This window comes from Durotheca rogersii, assembly GCF_024521655.1.
Source record: "Durotheca rogersii strain YMJ 92031201 chromosome Unknown GGS23scaffold_7, whole genome shotgun sequence".
NCBI classification, from domain to species: domain Eukaryota; kingdom Fungi; phylum Ascomycota; class Sordariomycetes; order Xylariales; family Xylariaceae; genus Durotheca; species Durotheca rogersii.
In genome coordinates this window covers 702940-729893 of record NW_026251238.1, presented here as the reverse complement: position 1 = coordinate 729893, position 26954 = coordinate 702940, and the positions used below count along the sequence as shown (strand labels likewise).

Here is a 26954-nt window from a genome sequence, read left to right as displayed (position 1 = left end):
TATGTACCCCTCCTCTCAACGGCACAAAACGAGCCACAATCTGGATTTCGGCTTGCGTGTGACTGGCCCCTCTACGGCCTACCGATTCAGCGTCGCGTCATGGAAAAAAAAAACTTCTTACAACCCTGAATTCTCGATTCCAACACGTCTCTATCCTCTGCAGAACGTCCACCTCTGTTGAGATCGAGAATACTATTCGTGCAACTATATTACTCGAAGGCAAGGTGAGGGAGGGCCACCTAGGTGATATTTTCTGGGTTGGGCCACGGTTCCTACACCCTCTAATCGGAAGAAAGGTGCGAAGTGAACTACCCGGGCCGATGCGGGGGGGGGGGGGTTGGATAGCGAATGACTGACGTTTTGTGTTCATGTCGCAATATCCTTAATCATGATGTGTCCAAGGCGCCCAAGTAGATGACTAGACTACTGGACCTAGGATGTCGTATGGGTTCGTAAATTTTCTGCTCGAGATAATGCTTCCTGTAAGACTTGCCATATGTGAATCAGTCTGTCCGAAACGAATTGAAACCTATCGGAAAGTCTTCCAGTGTCCGACAGCAGAACGTAGAAATAGTAGGAAAGCAAAAAATTAAAGAGCAAACCGTAGGACGCCGTGATGATGACAAGAACCCGTCGTGGGTCCCCTACTAAGACGGGCCGAGATTTATCTTTTGATTAAACGAAGGAACGCCCAAGTCCGTCGCGAAACCACACGAGCGAGTGCCATTACTGGTAAGCACGGCTATTGTAACGGGGACCTGCAGGCGTACGTCCTAGGCCAGACCCGACGCCGGGTCCTGGTCTAGTAGTCACGGCTGGGTTAGTACACAGCATTCCGACGCGGGATCCAAATTTAGATCCACGCAGAGACACCATGTGCTTTCTGATATGCGCGGCAACAATCTCACGGTGCTGAGGGGAAGCGTGAGTCAAGATCCACTGTATCAGGTAGTTGCCGTACTGGTCACTGGCGATGTCGATCAGAGGGATTCGAGGGCGGCCCGGGCGGCCCTCGCAGACCCGATCAAGGTAGCGGGTCAGGAATTCGCCGCCTCCAATCTTCAGGCACTTCTCAACCACTTTGGAGGCGTACTGGTCCATACTGTATTCCGCTGCGTAGCGGATGACATGGTCAATAGCTCGGCTTCGGTCAGCTGGTGCACCATGCTCGCAGATGTGCTGGATGCACCAGTTTCCGAATTGGCCATGAGCAACGATGTCGATATTGGCCAGCACTTCCTCAATACAAGGGCGCTGGGGAGCAGTTAGTTTTTGGATAATACTGGCAGTATCCCATCATTTCCTATAGACGTACCTTGTCCTCTTCAAGGCAATTCTCAAAGATGTTCTGGACTACCAAGCTCCCGGTCTCTCCAAGGGCGACCTCGTGCCACATGCCACGTAGAGCATCGTTGACGTATTTCATGATCTGTGGCGGGGACTCGGACCACCTCAGCTCGAAGAGCTTCTGCCAGACGTGGCACGCGTATCGGTGAATAACAGTATCCGGGATACGTCGGAGCAGCTCGTGAACCATGATGGCTTTGTAATCCTCGGGAACAGAGTCAAATGCCTTCTGGACTACGTGACAGCCGAACGGATCCATGGAGAGCTGGAGGGTAGATCCCCTGATGGCCTCGGCAATCTTAATCACTTGCTCCGGCGTCCCATGCTCAAAGCACCGTTGTACCAAGAAGTTGCCGAAACGGTTGACCATCAAATTGTAGGCTTGGGCAACAATGGCCTCAACAATTCCGTACTTCTGCTCTGGTGTTCCGACCTTGAGTTTCTGCTGCAGAAAGATGGAGGCTTGCTGATCGTTATTGCAGACAATCTTGTCGACGATGTATTTCCAGTTGCAGGTTACGGTGCGATCGAGTAAGCGTCGGTAGTTAAGGGGTTCCGTGGTCGGCAAGAAGGTCTGGCCTTCAGAGACGGGCTACAACGCGGCTCTAGTTAGTCGTGTTTCCGAATAAGAGAAGACGGGGCGAGACTTACCTCTGACTTGTAAGAGGCACTACCCGTAGCCGAGGTGAACTCGCTGGCCAAGGGCGAAAGGGATGTACCGATGGGAGTTGGTTGATAGTTGGAGTACATCCCCGAACCAGAAGCCGGGGTTGGGACGGGTTCGTAAGGGCTGGTGCCGTAGTTAAAGCCACTTGCGTATGCCGATTGTGAAGCTAATTGGGGCATCACGAAGCGGTTATCGAATCGGTTGTTTCGTCGGCTGCCCGTGGATCTAGAGGCTGCCAAGTCGAAGTCGGGAGTCAAATGGCCCCCACCGCGGTAGCCACCAGGAGCAGAAGGCTCGAAAGCCAAACCGGGATCCATGTAACCCGGGGTGACACCACGCCCGCCCCAGTGGCTGCTCTGGGCCACCTCAGATCCCGAGAAGCCACTCTGCACCAAAGAGCCCTGGCCGCTCTTGTTTGGACCCCAGATGTCGCGGGAACGATTGAATCCTGTGGCCGACAAAGCATCGCTCGTGTCAGATCGAGAATCATCGAAGGCAGGCCAGCCTCCCTCTCTTGCCGCTACCTGCTGGCTGCTGGGGTTGTGATAAGGGGGGCCGGATATCCGCGGTGGGTTTGGGGCGGTCTGTATTCCGGAGGACATGCCCGTATCGACCGGTGAGTAACTAGCGGAATGCTCGAGTCCAGGTCGGGCCTGGCGGGTTTGCGAGAGCTCGCTATCGAGGTGGCTGATCTTGTTCTGAGCTTGAGCCAGCTCAAGCTTCAGACGGAGAATCTCCTTAGTGTTGGATTCGCCGTCGTCCAACACTGCGCTGGCGGGTCGCATGGTAGGAGCATTTTCGCCAAAGATCTCTACAGCGGGCGTCATGGGCACCGAGTTGCTTGAAGATCCATGCTCTGCGGTGGCCGAGTGTGTGGCATCGTCGGCAACGTTAACGCTATCGCCTTGCATCTGGAGCGCAGCTTGGCGCTGGGAAAGTTTCTCCAGTAATTGATCCATAGGGTTCGATTCGTGAGAGCCGGGGGGATCCGGTGACACATGGCTAAGCTTCATCTTCTGCTACTGTTAGTTAACAACACGCGGCAGAGGAGGAGTTCAGGGCGTAGTCAGACCTTAGGAGAGCTCTGGTTGACCAAAGAAGAAGCTGAGAGAGCTCGACCAGAACCCGACTTCTTCTGAGGTGGAAAACCATCCGATTCCTGCACATGGCGAGGTAGAGGGTTAGCCCAGGTACATCGTCTGGGCCATGACACGTCCGTGACGGCCGAAGTTTGACAGGCAAGTGAAGAAGAGATGGGATGAATAACGGCAGCCAATTTGCACCCATCCGCCCATCCGCCCACCCACACCCACACACACACCCACACACACACCCACACAAGACTTCTGCAACCAAGACCGCAAAAATAGCGACTTACAAATCGCAAGAGACTCGTGAGGACGTCACTTACATTGGCATTAGAGGTGTCCTCTTTGCCAACCTTGCCGTTAACCTTGACGTTCTCGTCCTTGGAAATGATCTGGGAGGACTGTATGCGATGGGAGGCTGGCGAAGCCGTCGCGGCGGGTGGAACAGACATGGTGAGTCCTATCTTGGTCAGAATCGAGGCCTGGCGTTTCTGCAGGAGTGGCAGGGGGCGGCGGTGACCAAGCTCCCAAGTGCTCAAGTCAAAGGCTTGGAGATGGCAGAAATGCCTGACTACTGACAAAAAGACTAGATGCTACGGAAAGCAAGGGATAGAAGTGAGGCGGAAAGAAGAGCAGTGAGCGGGATCGAGTAGTGTAAAGCGGGAGAATTGGTCGAAGTTGGGAGACTTGATGGGGAGAAGAAAACAGACGAAGGGTGGTGAGAAGTCGAGTTTTCTCATCGACAGATAGGCCAATTATGTAGGTACCTGACGGCGGTATCTTGGCTCTGGCAGGCGCGATTTGGTAGACGGAGGGAAGTCCAGAGAAGGCGCCGCAAGATGAGAGGTGAGAGATGGGATAGAAAGAACGTTGCCGTGCTGCCACTCCCTTTCTAGCCACCAGGGGAGACGACGGGTAGCGTAGGCAAATGCGGGTCTCGCCGGCTTACCAAATACCTTAGGTAGTTCACGCCTTGATACACGTGACAATGCTCGTATGTCGAAGCAGAGCCGGGTGGAACGGTCCACGACGGGGCTGGAGGGCGCTGGGTATGAGATATGTGCTGAATGTGTTCCAGTCCTCAGGTTGTGGCGCGGGCTGCGCGTAGAAGGCGTGGTTGATGAGAGATTGGCGACGGCGGATTCCCGTCTATGGTGCGAGGAGTGAATAGGAAGGGCTCGCTTGTACAACTGCTGACTGCTGATGGACGAGTAAGAGGAGGGCAAGTTCCCGATATGGCTGGAGTGGCAGGATCAGTGAGAGATGAAGAAACAGAGTTGAAATATAGAGATTTTGAGTATACGGGATGAATGGTGGGTTGGTGGAAGGCGAGTGTGCTGGATTTTTATCAATTTGTTCCGAGTCCGAGGCGTTACACATTCATCTTCCAGGAGAGGAAGTCGCGTTGTCGTCGGAAAACGCCCCTGCCTGTCTTGCCCGTCTGTCTGCCGAGATAGTAGGTGAGGTATACAAGTACCTAGCTGCCTTAGGCACCTACCGCGCAAAAAACACCTGGGCGCTGGGGAGAGATACAGGTAGGCGTCTTCCTACGAGGCAAAGCGTGCTAGGCGCGTGCCGTCGATGCCTTCAGTTGCTGAGATGGCAGCAGGCGGGTACCTGGATCTCTGACCGTATACCTCCCGTCACCATGTCACCGCGTCACAACGTGCCTCGCATATGCCCATGGTATTCACGTCGCGGCTTCCCGAGGGATGTGAATTTGCGACTCCGTGACCTGATTCCGGCGTCTTCCGCAGCTGACTGAGGCTACTATGATGTACAGAGAAGGTAGGGTCTGAGTGGCGTAGGTACCTGTGTATCTCGGGAATCATGTGTAGCCGTGGCCCTCCTAGGGCGTACATATTCTCATCCTCCTTGACGGGCACCTATATAACGGGGTCGATCATGTATAGATACCTCACGCATGCCTCCTATACGCCCATCTCAAGCGCGGCGGGCAGGGGTAAGGGGTTGCGTAGGGATACAAGCCAGCGTCACCGTGGGGTGGCTATAGGAATATCGACGTATAGAGAGGCACGATACTTACTTCGATCCGAGTCAGCGCGAAGGATAGGCGACGCTCCCGATGGATGTGTCAAGGTCCGGCATATAGGTTCTTTGAGAAGACCTCGCGTTGGCACCAGCTGGGCCATCCAATCAAAGCAATCACATAGCCATTTTGAGTATGTCTCATTTTCCCTCGTCGTATTATCGCCCGATCTCGACATGCTTCGGGAGGGGCGGTCTCCGATGGTAAGCCCCATCCCGCACCATCGGCTTGCCGGAAGACAACCGCCAGCCGTTGGCTGTAGAAGCGTACCGACACGCTTGCGGAGATCACGGGGTGTTGTTATCTGGGTAAGAATCGGGGAAGAATTGCCTCACCCCCGTTCTAGGCCCTGGGTATCGTATCGACAACCCTAATTTGCATACATGCCCACGGACGCCACCGCTGTCGCCAATCGAAGCAAGCTGTATCCCAGACTACTTCTTGCCTCGAAGATGTTTCGCTATATGAACTGTTAGCACGTGCTAGGGCTAAGGACTGTAGCTGTAGGGGGATAGGCCGTACCAATTGGTCCCTTCCGCTTCTTCGGGGCGCCTTTTCCGCGTGACTTCCGCCTGTTCTCTGGTCAGATCCGCGCCAACTAAGAGGACATCGAGTATCCCGAATGAGCCCGGCGCAGGGGAATGGCATACCCTGCGATGTGCTCCTGTCTATCCATCTCTTCCTCATTCAGCGTCCATAGATCCAACTTCTCGAACTCTCTCTCTAACGTGAAGATCGTCGGTTTCTTCGATGGGTAGTACTTGGCAAGCGATGGGCCTTTTAACCGCTGTCGTAGGATCTTGTTGCCCATCCGTATCCCACCCGGGTTATACGTTGACGAGAAAATTTGGCATTGGATCTGGCACGTCAGCGTCTAGCAAACGCGGTAGGGCGAGGCGATTACCCATACCTTCATAAGATCTAACAACCTCGCACGAGATACGAGAGCCATGGCGGCCAGGTGCGTAGGAAATCGTATTGGCGTCACATAAGTTACTTGGTGGCAGGCGAGTAGATTCGCAGCCCAGACTTGTAGACGGGATGTTGACAGTGCGGCAACTGTGGATCCGCTGTAAGGCTTATTGCAGTTGGTCGGGCGGGTCTCGATTGACCTACCTTGGTGAGGCTCATGGGATACCGGAAAACCTTCGGATGAATCCAGGGGGAATGGGTTTGTACCTCAGGTACCCAAGGCTAGGAGCTGAAGCACAGGTACCTCCTAGCTTATAAGGTAGGTACCTACATCGGTACCCGTACGCAGGGGGCGGGGCACCCCCCAAGCCCTTCACCAATCATAATAGGTGATTTGAACTCAGCTGAGTTCAAAACATTTACAGTTACCGTCTTTAAACTTGCCTGAAATGAAGAGGCAGTCCACGCGTATCGTTTCGAGAAGACCCAAGGATTCAACGCTTTCCCTGCCAAGATGTCGAAACGCTCATACGACGACTTCAATCTGGACGAGGCGTCAGTGTCGCAACTCTTGGAGCACGCTAATGATTTGCTGAGAGCTGTGAAGGCGTTGAAACAGGAGCTCAAAGCCTGCCGCGATGCCCCCAAGCAGATCGACGAAGCCCTCTCAGTTGTAGCCCGCCACAAGGAGAAGATCTTACCTGCCGTCCAATTTCTGGGTCAGACTGAGGTAGGGATCCAAGTGTTCAACTCGTCGTCGTATCTGCTGCTAATCTGCCTACCCTACGATAGGCAAATACTGCAGACCAACATGAATCTGGGCCTCGCAAGATCCAGAAACTCGACAGTGCCGGCGAAAGCCCGAGGGACGCGTCCGCAGCGCTGCGTGTGCCCCAACCCGTGTCTCTTACCCCATGGACCCCCCAGGACATTCCGGGCTCTACTTTGCCCGCGTTGCCTCCTGCATTGGATCCCGATCTCGAGCAAGCTGCACTCACCCACCCCGGATTAACGACACACAAGGCAAGCATGAACTACGACCGCCTCGAGTGGCTCGGAGACGCCTACATATACCTCGTAGCTACCGCGCTCATCTACCAGACTTTCCCCGATCTACCTGCCGGACGATCTACCCAGCTTCGTGAGAGACTCGTCAAGAATGATACGCTTGGCCGATACGCCCTGCAGTACGGGATTCCCGAGCGGTCGAGGCTCCCTCTCGACGTGGACCCACAAGCCCGCAACAAGGCCAAGTTAAAGGTGTACGGTGATATTTTCGAGTCCTATGTCGCAGCCGTGATTCTCGGAGACCCGGAAGGCCTGTCGCGCGTCACGCAATGGCTAAAATCCATCTGGAGCACAGCCCTGGCTGACGAGATTCGCCGCGAGACCAACGCCCGGCCCCGACTATCCCCCCCAGCTCCTGGAGGAAGCGATGATGGAAGGCAAGGGGTGGGCGCAAACCCGAAGTTGAATCCCAAGGTGCAGTTAGTCCAGCTTATCGGGGCCAAGCACGTTCAGCTGTCGTACAGGGAGATTGCCCAGTCGAAGGAGAAGCACTCGGGACTCCCATGGTATACTATCGGTGCGTATTATGACGGATTCGGCGAGAAGGACCTCCAGCTAGGTATCGGAAGTGCGCTTTCCAAGAGGGAAGCGGGTGCTGCCGCCGCAGTCAAGGCCATGGAGAACAAGAAGTTGGTCAAGCGGTTGCAAGCCCTTCGGGAAGAAGCAGCGAAGGCGAAGAAGGCGGGGGAGCAACCGTACGACAATTGGTCCTAGCCAAGCGTGGGCAGGAGTAGAGAGGCAAGTTCATGTCGACAGGGCGCATGGGGTCCGCTCGTACCACGGCTGCCCTGATCGTCTACACAGCCGGAGGGACCGAGGGCTCGCGGGAGCATTGCTCTCTCGAGCTACCTAAGGTCATGTATGTACTCGCGTGCTGTTGTGTATTTCTGTGCCAGCCTCGAACCAATCGATGTAAATGGAACCTAGTTCTGTGTCCGCTGAGCCAAGCTCGCACCCGAGTTTCTTTGTGCCAGTCGAACCGACCTCCGCGGGGCACGACAGACAGACGGATCTAATTGTGTCTTCCTACATAACCGTAACACGCTACATGGGTATATTGCTACAGTCTACCTCTTCTGTAGACTCGATCCATACCAGGCACCTAGGCGGCGTACTTACCTAGGCAGTAGGGGGGTGTACGCATGCAGTTGAAGATTCAGGAGGAGGAGAGAAAGAAGCATGAGACGAAAGAACAAGACCGTATGGGGGTTCTTTTTCCATCTCTTCCATTTGGGAGTTACCTGACCGGGGGTGTCGGCCTTTCACGTGCGATAGCGCCCCGTCGGGACGACCCAAGCGAGTTTCTGGCTTCCGGCTAACGGACAACCGTGGCGCTCGCTTATGGGGGAAGTATGCACATACTCATATATTATCATATATACTATACATAAATCCCCGCTCGCCTACAGATCTGGATGTGTATGTACATGCTGCAGCACGGTGTGCCTCTGAGGGCGCCAGGGGTGACGATGATGGGCCAAGGCTTTCATGTGTATATACATATATGTAGGCTGGTAATTTGCCGACTGGGTGGATCTGATTATTTCTGGCCGGTGCGATGTGTGTAAGAGGAGGGACGTAGCGATGGCCTTTATAGTACAGCAGCTAAGCGTATGAACGAACGCCCGCCCTGGAGCCAGCATCAGCTCGTTACGGGCTGGCCGACACCGAGGAAATGTCCGCGTCTACATACGGCGCTCACCCTTACCGTTCTTCATACCAATGCTCACAAGTATAGGTAGGTATAGCCTATAAGCAATGCTGCAGGTACCTGACGATGCATACCACGTAGGAGGTGTTGGGTGCACACACATACCTGCGGGTGGAGGGATAACTTAAAGGCTGGGTATGGAACGAGAACGGATATTTGGAGGTAGGTTAGGTTAGTTAGCACGTTGCGCTAGATGGGACGAATGGAGGGGAACCCCCTGGCTCAGCATTGTTCTGTATTATTATCGTAGTATTTTAGCAGTCGGTTCGGCCAGCTATTTATTCTATAGTTATTATTTTCTCAAAAGGGAGAAAAGCACGAGCCCGGCGCTGTCCCCGTGGCACGGCACTAAACCCAGGCCGACGCCTGCTTTAGCACAAGCCAGGCCAGGGGAGAACCGAAGACAAGAGCTCGCGCCGAGGCAATTTGCAATCCCCCCAAACGCCGAGATCATCGACGGCCGCCCCCCCCCCAGCTCTCTAGCTCTGTGTGGAGTTCTACGGTGCCTGATGCCATCATATCGTCTCGTGGCATACGTGGATAGCTGCCTCCTAACGGACATACATGCATGTATGTGTTCTCATCTAATATGTTTCAATTCTAGTAGGCATGCAAGAGGTAGGCAGGCATTTTAAATGCATGTGTTGAGGTGACCTTTAACGGTAGCAGCAGCAGCGGCGGTGGCAGCAACAGCGTGACTGCATTACGTACGTACGCCCAAGTTCTCTCCCTCTCTCATTTCGTCTTCTCTCATCCTCTCTTTCTGTATCGTCTCCGCGTCTCCGCGTCTCTCTCTCTCTCTCTCTCTCTATCTATCTCTCCTCTTCTCCTCTTTAACCTCGCTCAGATGTCGGACTTAGGAGCGGAATATTATGGAGATCGCTTGTAATTTATAATGCCTTTCCCCTTCTTAACCTAGGTTAATTGGTATCCCTACACGCCATCCACCCCGTCCCATCGTATCCGTGTGCATGTCACGCTTCCTTTTCTATTTTCCTATCCTCCCACCCGAAGAGAGAATCGACACGACAAACTAGTCTCTTCGCCTCGCAATCTTGTCTGGAGTCTCTTGCATCCCGTCTCTCGTCTCGCGTCGCTGTTCGTTTCCTAGTTGTGCACATTGCCCAGATGACGTGTTGACGAGGCCTGTGTGCGTCCCATTGGCAGCCGAGGCACCTTTTTCGTCCCGTGCGGCGTTGCGCTGCGCTGCGTTGTCGACGGCAATCTTTTCCCTCCCTCGCCCGAGCTGGCTCCCGGTAGTTCACCCTCGACGTGTTCTCTCATAGCTAGCTCGCCGGCCAGCCAGCCAGCGGGTCAGCGACGAGACGGGTCTCGCGATCGCTCGATTCCTCGAACGGTACGCCTGTCGAACCCGTCCCGGTCTGCTGCATACCGAGCGTGTCTGGCTCCACGCCACCTACACGAACGTCGACCCTCTTCCCACTTCCTCGACACACTCTCTCTCAGCCCACTCTCCGCAACCGTCGCGCCCCGATTCGTCGAGTGCCTCGTCTTCTTTCTGTGGTTCGATCAATAGGAAAAGTAGCATCGGGTCTAGGTGCCAGCCGAAGATAGGGAGAGGGAGTAGGAGCACAAATAGAAGAACGACAGGAGAGACGCCCAGCTAGCCAGCCAGCCGGGTAATAGAGAGATTCGTAGCACGAATACATATGGTCTAGACATTCATTCGCAATGGCCGATTCAGTTGGTATGTCCCTCTAGAATATCCCGATCCCGATTAAGTCAGATCCAGACCACATAGCCCGCTCGCCCGCCCATCCACCTTTCACCTTGTCTCCTCTTCTGCCCCCCTCACCGTCGTCGATCGGTTGGCCGATCGTCGAGGCCAGCCCTCGAACTCATCTCCGCCTCCTGGCCCTCGTCTCTTCGTCTCTTCCCCCGTCTCTTCTCCCCTCCCTTTCCCCTCGCCTCCCCATCCTCTTCCGATCTACTATTGCCAATATCCTCCAAACCGGGCCTCTACTAACGATCTCCTCTCGCGCCCCGCGGCGCTCGCCCCTCCTAAGCAACAGACCGCGTGTTCGTGCACGCGCTCAACACTGTCAAGAAGATCCCGAAGACGGGGGCGTCGCGCCCGCCGCCGGCGGACCGCCTGCGGCTCTACGGCCTCTACAAGCAGGCCATGGAGGGGGACGTTGACGGGGTCATGGAGCGGCCCGAGCGGCGGCACCGACAACGGCATCCCGGCGCCAGCGCCGCGGCGGACGACCACGACGCAGAGCAGGAGGAGCTCGAGCTCCAGCGCGAGCGCGACAAGTGGGACGCCTGGAATGCCCAGGCCGGTCTCGGTCGCACCGAGGCCAAGAGGAGATACATCGAGGCTTTGATCGACACTATGCACCGCTACGCTACCACGCCGTAAGTTCCAACCCTCGTGTCCCCTTCCACATTTTCCTATTTCTCTCATTTTTTTTCTCTCGTCTCATCCTTTTTCAATTCGAACTCCCTGTTTTGGCCGTTCGTGACGTAGCACCTATACGCATAAGGCAGTAGGGATGAGTGGATTGGGGATGGGAGGGGCGCCTATATGATGACGTGGTGACACGTCGGGCTTGTTGGCGAGGTGGGGAGGGAGTGAGTGGATGGGAGTGGCTCGGGCCCATAGACGGTGTGCGGTGCGCGTGTGGGCTGTCTATCGTGGTCCGAGTGGAAGAACTTGCGGGTTCGACGAGGGTCGTGCTATTGTTATTACTGTTGTTATTGTTTTTTCTATCGTACTCACATGTATTATTGCGGTGATGGTGGTCGTTGTGGTGCCAGGGGTGTGTGTGAGGATATTTCAGGCGGAGAAGAACTGGTGGGCGCACCCGCAAATAGGAAAAAAAAGCTAATAAGAGCGAACTCGTTCGCGAACACATATGTAGGGACGGCAAGGGTCTCGTCGCCGAGCTCGAGTTCGTCTGGGACCAGATCAAGAACAACAGCAGTAACAACCACGGCAGCCACCAGTCATCGTCATCGTCCGCCGCACACGCGTCCCCGAAGCAGATCGGCAGCTCCTCTTTCGCGGGCGAGCACCAACGAAAGCAGCTCGTTCCCCAGAGCAGCAGCCGCCGGCGCCGCTTCCAGCAACCTCTGAGCGGGACGGAGGGGCCAATGAAGATGCTCAGCCCGATGAGTGAGGACGACGCGGCGGAGCAGGAGTACCGCAAGGCGGCGCAGGAGGAAGAGGATGAAGAGGAAGAGCTCGAAGCCGAAAACGACGGCGACGACGACGGGCAGTACGTAAAGAAGGGGGACCGGTGGTCGCGCAAGGTGGAGCGGGCGCTCGTGCGATTGTCGGCCGAGGTGGCAGCACTGCGGGAGCAGATCACAGCCGGGCGGGAGTGGCGGTCGAAGCGGGAACGCAGCCTCGCGGCGCGTGCCGGCTGGTTCGCCTGGGTCGTCGCGAAACACTTCGCCGTCGACGTGGCCGTCCTGTGCGTCGTGCTGCTATGGATGCGGCGGCGCAAGGACCGCCGTCTCGAGGACCACGTTCGCGCCCTGCTCAAGCTTGGCCGCGAGTACGCGCGCAAGATACTACCTTCGAGGTGAAAAACGACAGCGGAACTAGACCAAAGCAAACCCCTACGACGCAGAGGGAAAAAACAGGAGAAGCAATGGCAATGGCAATTATTGTTATTTTCCAAGGGCTTCACGGCATTGCATCTGGTACGGTTATCACGAATCTCTTAGAATGGGGTGGACTACCTATCTCGGATACCTATCTGATCTCAAACTCACACTGACTGCCGTTACCAATTGGCCAGTGGAGGTTGAACCCCTCATACCCTTCTTGCCTACCCGGCCTAGCTGGCGAGACTGCGATCAAGACTGAGGGGGGAAAAGAAATCCGAGTGTACTCCCTCCAAAACAGCACAGAGGGGAGTGTTAAAAAACGAAACAGTATCCGGTGGGCGCACGCCCGAAAGCAGCACGAGAATAAAGACCACCCCGACTGAACGGCTACCCCCCCCCCCCCTCCCAGCTCCATCCTCCATGGCCACTGTTGCGTCGAGGAATTTATCTAGCAAAGTTACTGGGGATGGCAGCCACTGCTGGCGCGCACCGAGCGAGACTTGTCGGCGGAAGATCCGTGTTGCTGCTCTTCCTGTTCAGAGGCGGCACGATCCGACTCGATAAGAAGATTGGCGGGGGTCGGTGTACCGGCCATGAGTGAGGTAGAAGGGAGAGCTGGTAAATTGGCAAGTCTCGGGAGACGCGCACACCTATCACCATCATGGAATTCGAAGTCCGGCGAGTGGTCGTCTAGCCACGTTGGATCTCTCAGAGCGCCGACGAAGACCTCGAGACGCAGTGGCTCGTTCTCGCCATCGTGCTTCCACAGGGGAGAGCCGCAGCGGCGGCAGCGGGAGAGATGCGAATTCGTGGCGATGGCAGCTTTGCCGAGGAATCGGAACGAGTCGATGTGATCTGGGCAGCTTGTCAGCGCGCAGAGGACGGCAGAAGCTTCAATTAAGATGGGATGATATGGAGCGGGATGGGGGATAATGGAAAGAGATGGAAAGGGGAAAACGTACGTGCACCGCTGGAGATCGACAAATCGTCATCCCGAGCGATGAAATACTCGCGGTGCGTGCCGCCTGTCATTCGCTTGCAATCGACGCAATGGCATACTCGCTAGATAGGGTTGGATTCCACCCCGGTCCGTCAGCCCAGTGTTGTTGAGATGACAACTCAGTCACGGAGCCATCGGCGCATGGTTAAGGGACTTACGTGCGGGCCGAGCACACCATCGATGACACCTCGAACCTAGAGGGCAACGTTAGGAATGGGTACGATCAGAGGCTGTCCGCAGGGGTAGCTCGGAGGAGGGGAAGAGGAGGGTGAACCCGCGGGCGAACTTACTTTTCCGCAGAGGCACTCTACGTCTAGATGGACTCTCTCCACCTCCGGAGCAGCGGGGTTGACGAAAGTCTGTCCCGGCGCCCAGGGAGTAGAACGGGCGGCCATGGTCGGCTTCCAATGCGAATTCGCCGAAAACAGAAAAGGGAGTCCTGGTGATTGTGATGAAGTCAGAGATAGCGGTCGGGAGGTGAGGTTACAATGGAGAGAAGAGGGGGTGGTTGTGCTGGGATGGTGAGAGAGGTTGAGGTTGAGGTTCAGGTTGAGGGGAAGGAGAGGAGAGGTGTCTGGGAAAAACAGACCCCAGGACCAAGGAACACTCAGGTGATGCAATCTCTGATGCTGTACCTAACCACCTATATTTGAGGAGGAGGGAGTGGGGTCTGGGGAGCAACTGCTGTCTTTTAAGATGGAAGATCTCGAGCTGTCAGGTCGACCTTGTGGTTGTCTAGATATGGTCGAGAAATGCTCTCTGCCAACCCATATTGAGAGGACACAAGGAGCATACTCAAACTGGACAGACCCCCCCACGGTTGTTTAGGAGGGGCGCGATTATAGGCCAGGTCCTGGGATAGAAGTGTGTGTCACTACCCATCTTGATGCCGACGTCGCTTTTGACGGCCGTGAGTTGCAGTATGGAGTTGTGAACTGCTGTGCGCAGCGGCCAGTCAAAGACAGCACAGCAGCCATAACGCAGAGTTCACAGGGATTAGGGGACTAGGAACCAGGGGAGACGAGGACAGAGTTAGAGTTGGCAGCCAAATATAAGTTTCCCTTTGTGAGACGGACAGCCGCATCGCTCTCAAGTGGTGAATGACGACACCCCCCCCAGCAGCATCCACCCAGCCACGAGCCGGGCTCCCCCTTTTTCCACTGCTATCTGCAGTGAGTCTCCCAGCAGGGCAACAGTCAGTGAGCGAGCGAGTGACTCGGTGACGATCCTGCATGTCTCATCATATACTGGTGATGCGACTTGCCGAGGGCCGTGTAACCACGGGAGCCCGCGCCGTTGGCTGTGCTGCTCACCAGGAATTAGACGAGGGCACTCCGTAGGGGACCTGTCAATTCTCAGAACAAGGCGTCCGTCCCAGATGCGGCGTCGTTGCTGCTACTGCTGTGGCGGCCGAGGAGGAGGGCCGCCGTCATTCGCGCGCTGTTTGCCATTGCCGTTGGCGGCCCGTGCTAGAGGAGGGAACGCGAGTTATGGTGTTGGCCCGCCTAGGTAATTGTGGCTGAGAGAGACGGGTAACAATTCGCTTGACGGTAGAGTCAGAAGTAGAGTGAGTGCCAGGCAGGTTGGTGTCCCGGAGGACTCCTGTGCTTGCCCCTCCGCTTTCTCGGACAGGTCGCATGTCCTCAAGAAGCGCATTCATTTGGTTGGTTCAAAGTCTCCTATCTTGGGAACCGGCTCTCGTATACTGCCAACCGTAGGTTCTTCTTGATAGCTTCCTCTCCTTGCAGACTGCAGTAGCTGCTGGAGCGTACAGATGGCAGCTTTCAAAGTACCCAAGGTAGCTAAGCTACAGGCTATGGCTATAGGTAGTTACCATGAGCCTCAACCTCGTTGCTTGCCACGGCCTTCCTTTCGACGGGATCGATAGTGAGAATAGGTGCCTCGGGTGGTTCTATATACATGGTATCTATCTTTATGATACACGTCTATCCAAGGACGTCATTGGTGCTCATTGTCGGCGTCTATCCGTACATCGCTTAACATCTCCAAGGCGGGCAATCTGCCTGCGCGTGTCTACTGCGAAAACCTGCTGTTCTTGCGAATCTGTTTTCCGTATCGGAAGAACAGGTAGGGGAACGGTAGCATCGCAACCGTGAGGAAGGCCAGCAGGCTTGATCCCCACTGGAAGCCGAGCTTGTGGTACATCTGTATGCCGAAGAGAGGGAATGCGGCTATTGGACGAAGGAGTCAGCCAGTTGCAGAGTCTTGATAGGGCATATTATCTACTCCCCGAGATTCGCACATACCGGCAAAAACACACCGAGTAAAGCTGTTGGCAGCCATGGCCGAAGCCGCGAAGTGCGGGTATGCATCCACTACCAGCTATGTCAGCTACCCGGCCATGCACGTAATATGATGGTTGTACGCCCGCTGCGGCCGTCTAACTTACCCAGGAAGGTGAATATCCCGGTGAATACCATCAGCGTACCACAGCCGAATATCCCAGACCCGATGATGGGCACTATCCAATGGACCCAGGGAAAGGCGGTCCACGCGAAAATAAAAAGCCCGATAGGACACAAGAACGCGCCCGCGATCGCAGGCGGCAGGCGGAATTCCGGCTCGGGGGCGCCGTTGTTCTGCGCAATGAGGCGGAGATATATGCGACGCCAGAGCGGGTCGGTCAAGGAGTAGAGGATCATGCCCACGAAGATGCCGAGGAAGGACAGGCCATTCTGCCACAGGTTGAAGCCGTAGTTCTGGCCAAAGACCAGCGGGAACGCCCCGAAGAACAGATAGAGAACCCCGAGCAATAAGGCGGAGAATAGGCAGAGCAGCAGACACATCGGCTCAAATAGCAGCAGCTGGAATGGCCGTAGCAGGGAGTACCCGATGGTCTCCACGACAGACTTCGTCGACTTCTCCATTGGCGCTCTCCAACGCTCATCCCCCGTCTCTTTTCTCAGCAGCCTAGCCTTATCCCGTAGCTTGATAGGGTCTAGGGGTATGTCAGCACTATCGTAGCCAGCTTACGCCAAGAGGAATTACGTACGGTACGTCTCGGGAGCAAAGAAGATGATCATCATGTAGAGGAAAAAGGCCCAGATGATGAGTACCTGTCGACGTTCGAATGTGAGTAACGAGGGAAAGATGTATGCGTTTGTGAGACTCATATGACGCAGCTCTGCCCAGCATATCTCTGAAGGCATTCTCTAAGGGATCGTGACGGCATCGGGAATACCTACGTAGTACGTCCACCTCCAGCTCGTGTTATAATTTATGAATCCTCCAAACAGCGGGCCGAAGCTGGGGCCTACGGAATATTAGTTGCATTTCAGACCGGCTTCAGTTGATGGATACGTACCGACGAAAGGACTTAACGACATGATAACCATCGGCCCTTGGATCTCGTGCCGCTTGAACATGTCGCTGACAGTACCGCCGGCGACACTAAGGAATGAGCTCCCAGCGAAACCGTCGATGAATCGCGCCTGTAGTTTTCCCCGTCAGCGCCGCAAACCTACGGAAGGAAACACGGCTTAGGGTGCGAGCGGGAGACGTACTACCAACATAGTCTCGGCGTTGCGAGCGACAGCGCTAGGGATTAGCCAGATCAGAAACATGCCCCAAGACGCGAGGTAGATCGGACGGCGACCGACGAATTCGCTCAGGGGGCTCATAAGCAACGGGCCAAGAGCAACTGGAGTTGAACGGTCAGCGAAAGTTGCCTCTGCTCGCGTGCGTCGATGGACATACTGCCGAGGACGAAGAGCGACAGGCCGAGCGTGCCGACGATGCTCGACATGTGGAGCTCCGGATTCATCTGCCCATACATTGACGCATAGATCGAACTCGTACAGGTCCTAGTCTCTTTCGTTAAAACCCGAACTGGGACGAGGGAGCAGAATGCACACAGATGCCCACGTACACACAGAAACTCCCCATACCAACAACTATCACCGCCATCCATCTACGAGGTTTACTCATACTCCGAGGACATACTGCAACAAAGATGGTCAGATCTCATTCCCAAAAGCAAAATAAATAGGTAAGTTCCGGATAGCGACGAGAGTCGTTATTTCTAGAGTTACGTTACGAAACGTAGATAGACTCCCGTGAAGGAGGCCGAGAAGACAGCTCGCGAAGGTGCTTACGTGGATCATCGTCGCCATCCCAGGCTACCTCGAACGGGTCCTTTTCGCCGTCAGGCCGGTTGGGGGCAAGTGTGTCATCGGCCGAGGGGTCCTCTTCGAGATCCGCGACTCCGTGTCCGTTGTTGGACCGTGTGCGCGCGATGGAAGTAGAGCGCGCACGATACACGCTCGACCGGCTCGGCGCTTCGAGGGATTCAGCTCTACTTTCCCGGTCGGCGTCTAACTTAGACTGGGCTCCGAGTTTCTCCTCGTCGAGTTTCTCCATGTTGGATGACAGGTTAGCCAGCCACCCCCGGCTGGAGGACAGGCAGAGTCGGCTCTGGTGCTGCTGTTTGTCCGGCTAATCCTCTGGTGAAATAAACAGCTAGGGCAGGAAAATATCTTGTTTACAGTCCGTCGTAGGCAAGCGAGTCTTTGTAGGATCCGTAACGGCTTTCTGTCAGCCGGATAGCAAAAAGAAAGGCATGCCACGGGACACAAAGAAATATATAGCGCTACAGGGCCCTAGCACAATCGATCATAATAAACTGATGATAAATTCCCCGAATATTCCAGGTTGGTTAACACCCTTATTTTTGCCATCTGGTTATTCGCTGGGACCCCACTCACCAGGCAGTCAGTCAGCTTGAATCAGAAAAGTCGCCTGTCAAGTCGCAGAGCGCGAGAACGCGATGCCGTTGCGGGTCCCTTGCCTGCCCCCCATGTCCCTTAGTATGGTCTATTTTGCAACCATCATACCCCATCCCACGTTACAAATAACCTAGGCCGAAATATTACCCCGGTACAAAAGGAACAGGCGGCGGCCGCCCCTAAGCCTGTACAGTGTATCCATTTATAAGCCGCGGCATGGCTGCTTATGTGCCTGCAGAGGTGTGCTCCGTCAGGATGGTTCTTCGGCGATATAATGTCGTCGGCATCGGCAAGTTGACGTGGGCAAATAACAGCTCACAGCAGCCAGATGCAGAACACCGCAGCCGTCGATCTACCCGGGGTGACGTGAACAGCCAGAATGGCTAACGCCGACGCCGGAATCGCACGAGCAAGGCGTGCTCGGGTTAGGGGCTCGGAGGGTGCTCGGGGTTTGGTCCATCGGCACACATTCTAAGCGCATCCTAAGCAGGCGATTCAGGCAGGCCTATAGGAAGCAAGTGCGTATACATACGAATGTGTTATCAGCACCTGCTAGGAAGTTTTCTTCTTCTGATCCGAACCTCGCTCCCACCCCTCGCTCACGCCTTGCGTACGGTCAGACTCATCCTCGTCGTCATCCACTGGCGGACGGGGGAGTGTCGCCCACTCTAAGACAGCACGGGAATCGACGAGATAGGCCGATCGGCAGTGAGAGTAAGCATGCGTCGACGGGGGTGACGGGTAGGTACGTATGGAGTTTACGGCGATTAGAGAAGGACGAGGGGGCGATGTTGCGGAGACGTGCCGGCCAGACGGGGTGGGATGGGAATGAATATGAAAACCTGAAGAAGGTCGAGGAATACCTGAGTTAGGTGCCTTAGTATCGACGCTTACATGTAATACGACAATATGCACACCACGAGGTCCACGGCACCTCCTCTATCTTATGGTATTTGACCTTGAACTGCACACCTCCTACTTACCTCCGATAGGTAAATCATGCCAGGTACCTTAGGTAGGTACCGATGACATGCGGTATAGGGCTTCGGTGGCAGCGCACAGAGTGCGTCTGATGCCCTACTAGGTACCTCCTCCTAGGTAGGTAGGTAGGTACCTTAGGTACTCTGCGGATAAATAAGAGGTAGGTACCTCCTCCTTAGTGCCTAAGGTACCTGTTACACGTAAATACGGTCCGTGGAATCGGCCCCGCCTTATTGGAGGTCCTCGTCGTCCCAAAGCTTCTCGGACCCGCTCTGCCACGCAATGAGACCCCGGAGCTTTCCAATTGGCCAATCAGGAGCGGTTGGGACTCTGACTAGACTGCCCACGTGCCCACTCACGCGGATGGGCATGTATCTTGGCCCGCGGAGCAGTGCTGCCAGGTACCGCAACAGAATTCTCACCACCCAAAAAAAATAATACCTAAGCCACACAAAATTTTCAGATCAAAGATCGTCGACTCGCACTTTGTGCCATGACCCGATCTTCATTGTCCCCGTCAAACCAAGCGCCTCGCTCGCCTGGGTCTCTCACAGACCTTCTCCCCCCGACATTCCTCCTTTAAATCACCAGCTATCCCTCAAATGTCTCTCCTAATGACCAGATAGACCACTGCTTCACACCACCAGCACCCATGGCTGCCCAAGTCAACGGTGCTTGGGCCCCCACCCGCATCTCCATCCTAGGGTCTGACTCCATCATCGTCGACCACGGCATCTGGTGGCATTTCGTCTCCGACGACCTCCTCGTGAACCTCAAGTCCTCCACCTACGTCCTCATTACCGACACGAACCTCCGCGATCGCTATGTGCCGCCCTTCCGGCGTCTCTTCCGCGAGGCCGCTGAGGACCGGGAAATCTCGACTCGCCTACTCACCTACACCATCCCTCCCGGCGAGACCTCCAAGAGCCGCGAGACCAAGGCCAGCATAGAGGATTGGATGCTGGCCCAGAAATGCACCCGGGACACTGTCATCATAGCCCTGGGCGGCGGTGTCATCGGCGACATGATCGGCTACGTCGCCGCTACCTTCATGCGCGGTGTCCGTTTTGTCCAGGTCCCCACCACCCTCCTGGCCATGGTCGACTCTTCGATCGGCGGCAAGACCGCCATCGACACCCCCACCGGCAAGAATCTCGTCGGTGCCTTCTGGCAGCCCCGTCGCATCTATATAGACCTCGCATTCCTCGAGACGCTCCCCGTACGTGAATTCATCAACGGCATGGCCGAGGTGATCAAGACCGCTGCCATATGGGATGAGACCGAGTTCGCCGCCCTAGAAGAAAATGCTGCTCTGATCCTGGCTACAATCCGATCCAAGACGGCTAACCCCCGCGAGAGGTTACTGCCCATCCGTGCCATACTGAAGCGCATCGTCCTCGCTTCCGCCCGCGTCAAGGCCGACGTCGTCTCCCAGGACGAGAAAGAGGGCGGCCTGCGGAACCTGCTCAACTTTGGCCACTCTATTGGCCACGCGATCGAGGCCATCCTCACCCCCCAAGTCTTACATGGCGAATGTGTAGCTATCGGGATGGTTAAAGAGGCCGAACTTGCTCGTCATCTCGGCGTGCTGCGACCGGGCGCGGTGGCCCGGCTGGTTAAGTGTATCGCGAGTTACGACTTGCCCACCTCCCTCCATGACAAGCGTATCGTAAAGTTGACCGCCGGAAAGCAGTGCTCCGTAGATGTCTTGCTTGAGAAGATGGCCGTAGATAAGAAGAACGAAGGGAAGAGCAAGAAGATCGTGCTCTTGTCCGCCGTAGGGAAGACTCATGAACCCCGAGCCAGCGTAGTCGGGGACAGCGACATACGAATCGTCCTATCCCCGGCCATTCGTGTCAGGCCGGGCGTGCCCAAAGAACTAGATGTCGAGGTAACTCCTCCGGGGTCAAAGAGTATCTCCAACCGGGCCTTGGTGCTGGCTGCGCTGGGTCAGGGGACTTGTCGGGTCAAGAATCTCCTCCACTCTGATGACACCGAATACATGCTCTCGGCGATTGCGCGACTCAACGGCGCCTCGTACTCGTGGGAGGACGCCGGCGAAGTCCTCGTGGTCACGGGAAGGGGCGGCAAGCTGGAAGCGAGCGAAGAGCCTCTCTACCTCGGGAACGCGGGCACCGCTTCTCGTTTCTTGACGAGCGTAGTCGCTTTATGCTCTCCCTCTAGTACGAGTTCGACCGTTTTAACCGGGAATGCGAGGATGAAGGACAGGCCTATCGGGCCGCTCGTTGATGCTCTGCGATCGAATGGCGTCGATATTAAATATCTCGAGAAGGAGAAGAGTCTGCCGGTGCAGGTCGACGCGGCCGGTGGCCTTCCCGGAGGCGTTATCGAGCTGGCTGCCACCATATCATCTCAATACGTCTCGTCCCTTCTCATGTGCGCGCCGTACGCCAAGGAACCCGTTACTCTCCGCTTGGTTGGCGGCAAACCCATATCACAGCTTTACATAGATATGACCATTGCCATGATGGCGTCGTTCGGCATCTCTGTTGCAAAGTCACCTGATGAGCCATACACCTACCACATCCCCCAGGGTGTGTATACGAACCCCGAAGAGTACGTTGTCGAGAGCGACGCAAGCTCGGCAACGTACCCCCTCGCTGTAGCTGCCATAACCGGAACGACGTGCACGATCCCGAACATTGGCGCAAATTCGTTACAGGGAGATGCTCGTTTCGCGACGGATGTGCTGCGCCCGATGGGGTGTACCGTAGTACAGGACGGAACATCGACCACTGTGACCGGTCCGGAGCCAGGTGGCTTAAAGGGCATCGAGGTCGACATGGAACCCATGACCGATGCCTTCTTGACCGCCTCAGTTCTCGCAGCCGTCGCGTCGGGCGAGACGCGGATTACCGGAATTGCCAACCAGCGCGTCAAGGAGTGCAACCGCATCGCAGCGATGAGGGAGCAGCTCGCGAAATTCGGCGTTGGGTGCAGAGAGCTCGACGACGGCATCGTGGTGTCGGGCAGAAAGTATACGGAACTTTCGTTGCCGAGAGAGGGCGTCTTCTGTTACGATGACCACCGCGTAGCGATGAGCTTCAGCGTTCTATCCGTCTTGGCAACTGGTCCCGTTCTGATCCTCGAGCGCGAGTGTACTGGCAAAACATGGCCTGGCTGGTGGGACGTGTTGGCTCGGTCATTCCATGTCGGCCTAAGGGGCGAGGAGGCCGTCCCGGCCGTCCACGACAAGACAAAACAACCTGACGTCGGGCCTACCATCTTCGTGGTCGGTATGCGAGGCGCTGGGAAGACCACCGCCGGTCGTTGGGTGGCTGATATACTCGGGCGTCCTTTTATTGACCTCGACCACGAATTAGAGCTTCGTGCTGGTTTAACGATCCCTCAGATTATCCGGGAGAGCGGCCGCGGTTGGGAAGGCTTCCGGAGCGACGAGCTCGAGCTTCTGAAAGACGTGCTGAAGAATAAAGGCAAAGGTCATGTCTTCTCATGCGGCGGTGGTATCGTTGAGACCCCCGAGGCGCGACAGCTACTCACTTCCTACCATCGCAACGGTGGTGTGGTACTCCTCGTCCATCGCGATATCGAGCAGACGGTGGAATATCTGAAGCGTGACAAGACCCGCCCTGCGTACACGGAAGAGATACGGGGCGTGTATGAGAGGCGGAAACCCCTTTATCAGGAATGCAGCAATTACGAATACCACAGCCCTCACCTCGATTCACCCCAAGGTCTCGGCGGCCCTCCTGCCGACTTTGTCCGGTTCATCTCAGCGATCAGCGGTAGAAGTACGCATTTCGAGGACGTTAAGGAGAAGCGAGAGTCTTTCTTCGTATCGCTCACCGTCCCTAGCGTAGCATCGGCGCTCAACGTTGTTCCGCAGGCGGTCATCGGTTCGGACGCTGTCGAATTGCGCGTCGATCTGCTCAAGGACGTATCGCCGGAATCGGTAGGGAAGCAGATATCTCTCCTGCGCTCAGTAGCGAAGATACCGATCATCTTTACTGTACGGTCCGTGTCTCAAGGGGGCCGTTTCAGCTATACGTCCGAGGAGCAGCTGCTCCCGCTCTATCGAGCGGCCATACGCACGGGTGTGGAGTACGTAGACCTCGAGATGACACTTTCGGACGACACTTTGGATGCCATCATCCAGTCTAGAGGCGGTGCCACACGCGTCATTGCATCCCACCACGACCCGGAGGGTGCCTTGTCGTGGAAGGACGGCAGCTGGCAGAAGTGGTACAACCGCGCGTTGCAGTACGGCGACGTTATCAAGCTAGTAGGGGTCGCGAAAACGATAGAAGATAACTTCTCGCTAGCCAGCTTCAGGGATAGGATGTATGCTGCCCACGCAAAGCCTATCATAGCCCTCAACATGGGCACCATCGGCAAGCTCTCTCGCGTGTTGAACGGCTTTCTGACGCCCGTCTCACACCAAGCATTGCCATTCAAAGCGGCACCCGGTCAGCTGTCAGCTGTCGAGATTCGCGACGGCTTAAGCTTAATCGGGGCATTGGAACCTAAGAAATTCCGCCTGCTCGGGAAACCCATCTCGGCGTCGCGGTCTCCGGCTCTGCATAATGCTCTGTTTCGCCAGATGGGACTACCCCATCAGTACTCCTTGTACGAAACCGACACTGCCGCAGACGTGCGAGAGCTGATTCGATCCCCCGACTTTGGCGGTGCGTCGGTCACGATCCCCCTCAAGCTCGACATTATGAAGTTGCTCGATGAGATTTCAGAACCGGCAAAGATTATCGGCGCCGTCAACACGATCATACCGATACCTTCGAACGATGGGTCGTCGCCGCACCTGCTCGGCGACAACACGGACTGGAAAGGCATGACCCACTCTCTGGACGATGCTGGGTTGGTATCACCCACTAAAGCGAACCCGAGCAGCGCGATGGTGGTGGGCTCGGGCGGAACCAGCAGGGCGGGCATCTACGCGCTGCACTCCCTCGGTTACAGCCCGATCTACATCGCGGCGCGAAATCCCGCCGCAGTCGCCTCGCTCCGCTCATCTTTCCCCAGCGATTACCACATCGAGCTGATAACGGAGACCAGCACTATTTCTCGGTCGCCGAGCGTCATCGTCAGCACGATACCCGCCGATAAACCGATCGACAAGTCGATACTGAGGACACTCCGATCCGTCCTGCGGCAACCTAAGAAGACGGAAGGGCCGCGGATCCTGCTAGAGATGGCCTACAGGCCTCGGCGCACGCCCGCGATGGAGCTGGCCGAGAGCGCGGGCTGGGCTACTATTCCCGGCCTCGAGGTCCTCGCCTCGCAGGGCTACTACCAGGTACGTGGCGGCGTCGACGCCCGCCGGGCCCTGCCTGCTCTGCTAACACTGACCTTCCGCTTCTAGTTTCAGCTCTGGACGGGCATCTCCCCGCGGTTCTCGGACGTGCGCGCGTTCGTTATGGGCGACGACGCGGCTTCGCAGAGCCGACAGCCCGCAGGCACCGGATACCGGGAGGTCCTGGCGCCTCTCGTCTACGCGGCGGCAGGGGCCGGCGCCGCATTGGCCTGGTCGCGGTGGTTATCGAGGGCTAGCTAGGTGGGCGTGTGGTGACACAGCGCAACGCCGCGACGGCTACGCCAGCGCCTCGCGCGTTGCGGCCGGGGATAGGGAATTTTGCGTTGTAGACCAATCTGCATCATGTATCTACTCGTGCCCGGGAGTCGTTAGATCCCAGGTTTAGCGGATGCAGCCTGCCTCAAAGATCAAAGAGTGGCTTTTTTTCTGACCTAGGTATACATAAAAGCGGTAGACGATATGCATAATAGGACACGATGCTATTGCTGTTTCGGTATCATTTTTTCCCTTCAGACTGGCTACGCGCATGGGGTTGGCTACGTGTAATCTCGCGCGCCGCCCGGCCTCGGGCCCTCGTGCCTGAGGCGGGAGGACAGGTTGGGTTAATTTGCCGGGAGCATTCCACGCGCAGTAGGCGCGTCAGCCTCGTCGAAACCCTGACATCGGCGGTATCGACGGTGCTACGGCCGAAGCTGCGACAGCCTCCTTTCCTTTCATTCTCTCCCTATCTCTCTCTCTCTCTCCGCCTTTTCGACCCGAGGCTTGGCTCTGCGCATGCAGGTTGCTTATACAGGCCCTACCGAGCCGTAAACTTGGTGTTTCCTGCCTCTCGTCCGAGTGTGACTGCGCAAAAAAAAATCCTGTCAGTCAGCCCTTATCCCTCGTCCGGACGTCCGGACAGACGGTCTACGCATTGCTGCACATATACCCGCCCTATAGCCTGCCTCTCCGCTCTCATCGTCACCATCGTTGTCGTCGTCGTCGTACCCTTCTTACTCACCGCCGCCGCCGCCGCCACCAGATCCCCGCGCAGACCGCCCCATTGGCGCGCGCCACTAGAGCAAGCGTCAACCTTGAGCTGAGCGAGCGCGACTCACGGCCCGCTCGGCCCGAAGCTGCAAATCCTGTGTGCCTATCTGTCCCGTCCGTCCGTCCGTCCGGTCCATCGCGCGCGTCCCCGCCGCCCCTGCCTGCTGCCAGCTGGCTGTTGCCTGCGCGCGTTACGCCCCCCCGCCACCTGTCCCTATCCGCGCTGCCCGCAGACGAGACGGCCAGCAGCGTCGCGAAACGACACGGCGACTGGCCGCCCCTCTTGCTGCTCGTCTATCTAGTGCTTTCCTCTCCCGCCGGTCCCGGACGCGGGGGCCTCGCCGCCAGCGAGGCAGCAGCACCAAGAGTGTGCAATCAGTGCGCGCGACACGTACGCGCCTGGGTTGCCTGCACAGCTGGCTCAGCTGGCTGCCGTGCGCGCCAGCGGCTCGTCGCCGTCGCCAGTCGCAGCTCGCGCGCCGACGGGCAGACTTGGCGCTTTTTTTTTTTTTTTCCCAGGCCAGCTGAGAGGAGGGTTGCGCCGTTCGCCGACCGAGGGAACAGCGAATTTGAGCCGAAGCTAGGCGCGCGCCGGCTTCCACAGCCACACGCGCGCAGCTGGACTTTGGGGGGGAGGGAATTGGGAACCGAACAAGGAACCGGACGGGAATGGGGTGGGGTGGGGCACGCAGGCACGCTGCTTTGCGCCGTCGCTCGCGCGGATCGAAGATGAAGATGCCAGGCATCGAGAATCGCGGGGCGCTGATAGGTTGGGGCCGGCTAGGTGGGGGTGGAGCCACGCCTCGCACAGCCACGGGTACGAGATGGGAGTACCACGTTAGTACTACCTCGCCCTGTCTCGCGTCGCCGGTGGTACCGTCACCCCATGTACGAGGTGGAGGTACATGCGTGGCGCACGTAGGTACCTAAGACAGGTACCTCACCTCCCACCCACCTAGTCCCCCCCCCCAATTACTAAGCCAAGGGAAGCATCTAGTCGGTGCCTGAGGCTTCACAGGCACGTGAGCGAACTCGCGACCCGCGATGGATCCATCGGATCTAGCGAAGACAGATGCCGAGGGATCGGGATGCCCGCTACCCCAAGACCCTAGCCTGTTCGCTCTACGTGGGTACCTACGTAAGTGCCGGTGTGCTTACGTGGGTACACGCCTTGGGCAGGTACCTCGAGAGAGGTACCTACACGATACACGCCCGACTTGCCTTACTCGAGAGGAGGTACCCACACGATGGAGAGCGAGTGGGAGTTGTCGGTCGCGTCGGGCTAGTTGGGCCAAACAGGCCATGCTACCCGAGGCGCCAAGGCCCAAGGGATAGGACGAGAACCGGGAAAGGAGCAAAACGGATGGGATAGGTCATAACAACAGCACAGTGGGAGGCGTCGAAGCCATCAGTAAGGTGCTCACCTAACCGACCCTGCCCTGCCCAGCACAGCGCAGCCCGCAACG

General features: G+C 56.6%; 9 protein-coding genes across 9 annotated transcripts; 4 read left to right on the top strand and 5 right to left on the bottom strand.

Annotated features, from left to right (window-relative positions):
* Positions 1 to 548: 548 nt before the first annotated feature.
* On the bottom strand, positions 549 to 3902 carry GGS23DRAFT_486190 (ARM repeat-containing protein). Its single transcript, XM_051514360.1, has 5 exons — positions 3393 to 3902; positions 3087 to 3173; positions 1999 to 3030; positions 1316 to 1939; positions 549 to 1254 (listed from the first exon to the last, which is right to left on the bottom strand). The coding sequence occupies exons 1-5, from the start codon at positions 3552 to 3554 to the stop codon at positions 727 to 729; spliced, it is 2433 nt and encodes an 810-aa protein (XP_051372892.1). The 5' UTR covers positions 3555 to 3902; the 3' UTR covers positions 549 to 726.
* A 1574-nt stretch (positions 3903 to 5476) lies between these two features.
* Positions 5477 to 6315, bottom strand: GGS23DRAFT_486162 (mitochondrial ribosomal subunit S27-domain-containing protein). The gene is made up of 4 exons (XM_051514359.1): positions 6063 to 6315; positions 5803 to 6011; positions 5675 to 5724; positions 5477 to 5612 (listed from the first exon to the last, which is right to left on the bottom strand). The coding sequence occupies exons 1-4, from the start codon at positions 6102 to 6104 to the stop codon at positions 5587 to 5589; spliced, it is 327 nt and encodes a 108-aa protein (XP_051372891.1). The 5' UTR covers positions 6105 to 6315; the 3' UTR covers positions 5477 to 5586.
* A 128-nt stretch (positions 6316 to 6443) lies between these two features.
* GGS23DRAFT_563251 (ribonuclease III) lies at positions 6444 to 8507 on the top strand. The gene is made up of 2 exons (XM_051516076.1): positions 6444 to 6794; positions 6857 to 8507. Exons 1-2 carry the CDS (start codon positions 6579 to 6581, stop codon positions 7844 to 7846), a joined length of 1206 nt encoding a protein of 401 aa, XP_051372890.1. The 5' UTR covers positions 6444 to 6578; the 3' UTR covers positions 7847 to 8507.
* On the bottom strand, positions 8494 to 9074 carry GGS23DRAFT_563250 (uncharacterized protein). The gene has a single exon (XM_051516075.1). The coding sequence runs from the start codon at positions 8773 to 8775 to the stop codon at positions 8536 to 8538; it is 240 nt and encodes a 79-aa protein (XP_051372889.1). The 5' UTR covers positions 8776 to 9074; the 3' UTR covers positions 8494 to 8535.
* Positions 9075 to 10253: 1179 nt separating this feature from the next.
* On the top strand, positions 10254 to 12756 carry GGS23DRAFT_486025 (acyl-CoA binding protein). Its single transcript, XM_051514358.1, has 4 exons — positions 10254 to 10551; positions 10877 to 11222; positions 11729 to 12515; positions 12614 to 12756. The coding sequence occupies exons 1-3, from the start codon at positions 10536 to 10538 to the stop codon at positions 12396 to 12398; spliced, it is 1032 nt and encodes a 343-aa protein (XP_051372888.1). The 5' UTR covers positions 10254 to 10535; the 3' UTR covers positions 12399 to 12515; positions 12614 to 12756.
* On the bottom strand, positions 12639 to 14172 carry GGS23DRAFT_485777 (Mss4-like protein). The gene is made up of 5 exons (XM_051514357.1): positions 14012 to 14172; positions 13713 to 13861; positions 13581 to 13616; positions 13385 to 13484; positions 12639 to 13277 (listed from the first exon to the last, which is right to left on the bottom strand). The coding sequence occupies exons 2-5, from the start codon at positions 13815 to 13817 to the stop codon at positions 12880 to 12882; spliced, it is 639 nt and encodes a 212-aa protein (XP_051372887.1). The 5' UTR covers positions 13818 to 13861; positions 14012 to 14172; the 3' UTR covers positions 12639 to 12879.
* Positions 14173 to 14754: 582 nt separating this feature from the next.
* GGS23DRAFT_619993 (MFS general substrate transporter) lies at positions 14755 to 18324 on the bottom strand. The gene is made up of 10 exons (XM_051521065.1): positions 17538 to 18324; positions 17312 to 17384; positions 17140 to 17246; positions 16947 to 17083; positions 16748 to 16874; positions 16629 to 16696; positions 16436 to 16499; positions 15833 to 16381; positions 15690 to 15758; positions 14755 to 15614 (listed from the first exon to the last, which is right to left on the bottom strand). Exons 1-10 carry the CDS (start codon positions 17800 to 17802, stop codon positions 15457 to 15459), a joined length of 1617 nt encoding a protein of 538 aa, XP_051372886.1. The 5' UTR covers positions 17803 to 18324; the 3' UTR covers positions 14755 to 15456.
* Positions 18325 to 19523: 1199 nt separating this feature from the next.
* Positions 19524 to 24817, top strand: GGS23DRAFT_485623 (Pentafunctional AroM protein). Its single transcript, XM_051514355.1, has 2 exons — positions 19524 to 24441; positions 24508 to 24817. The coding sequence occupies exons 1-2, from the start codon at positions 19801 to 19803 to the stop codon at positions 24697 to 24699; spliced, it is 4833 nt and encodes a 1610-aa protein (XP_051372885.1). The 5' UTR covers positions 19524 to 19800; the 3' UTR covers positions 24700 to 24817.
* GGS23DRAFT_485640 (uncharacterized protein) lies at positions 24595 to 25610 on the top strand. The gene has a single exon (XM_051514356.1). The coding sequence runs from the start codon at positions 24936 to 24938 to the stop codon at positions 25539 to 25541; it is 606 nt and encodes a 201-aa protein (XP_051372884.1). The 5' UTR covers positions 24595 to 24935; the 3' UTR covers positions 25542 to 25610.
* Positions 25611 to 26954: the final 1344 nt, after the last annotated feature.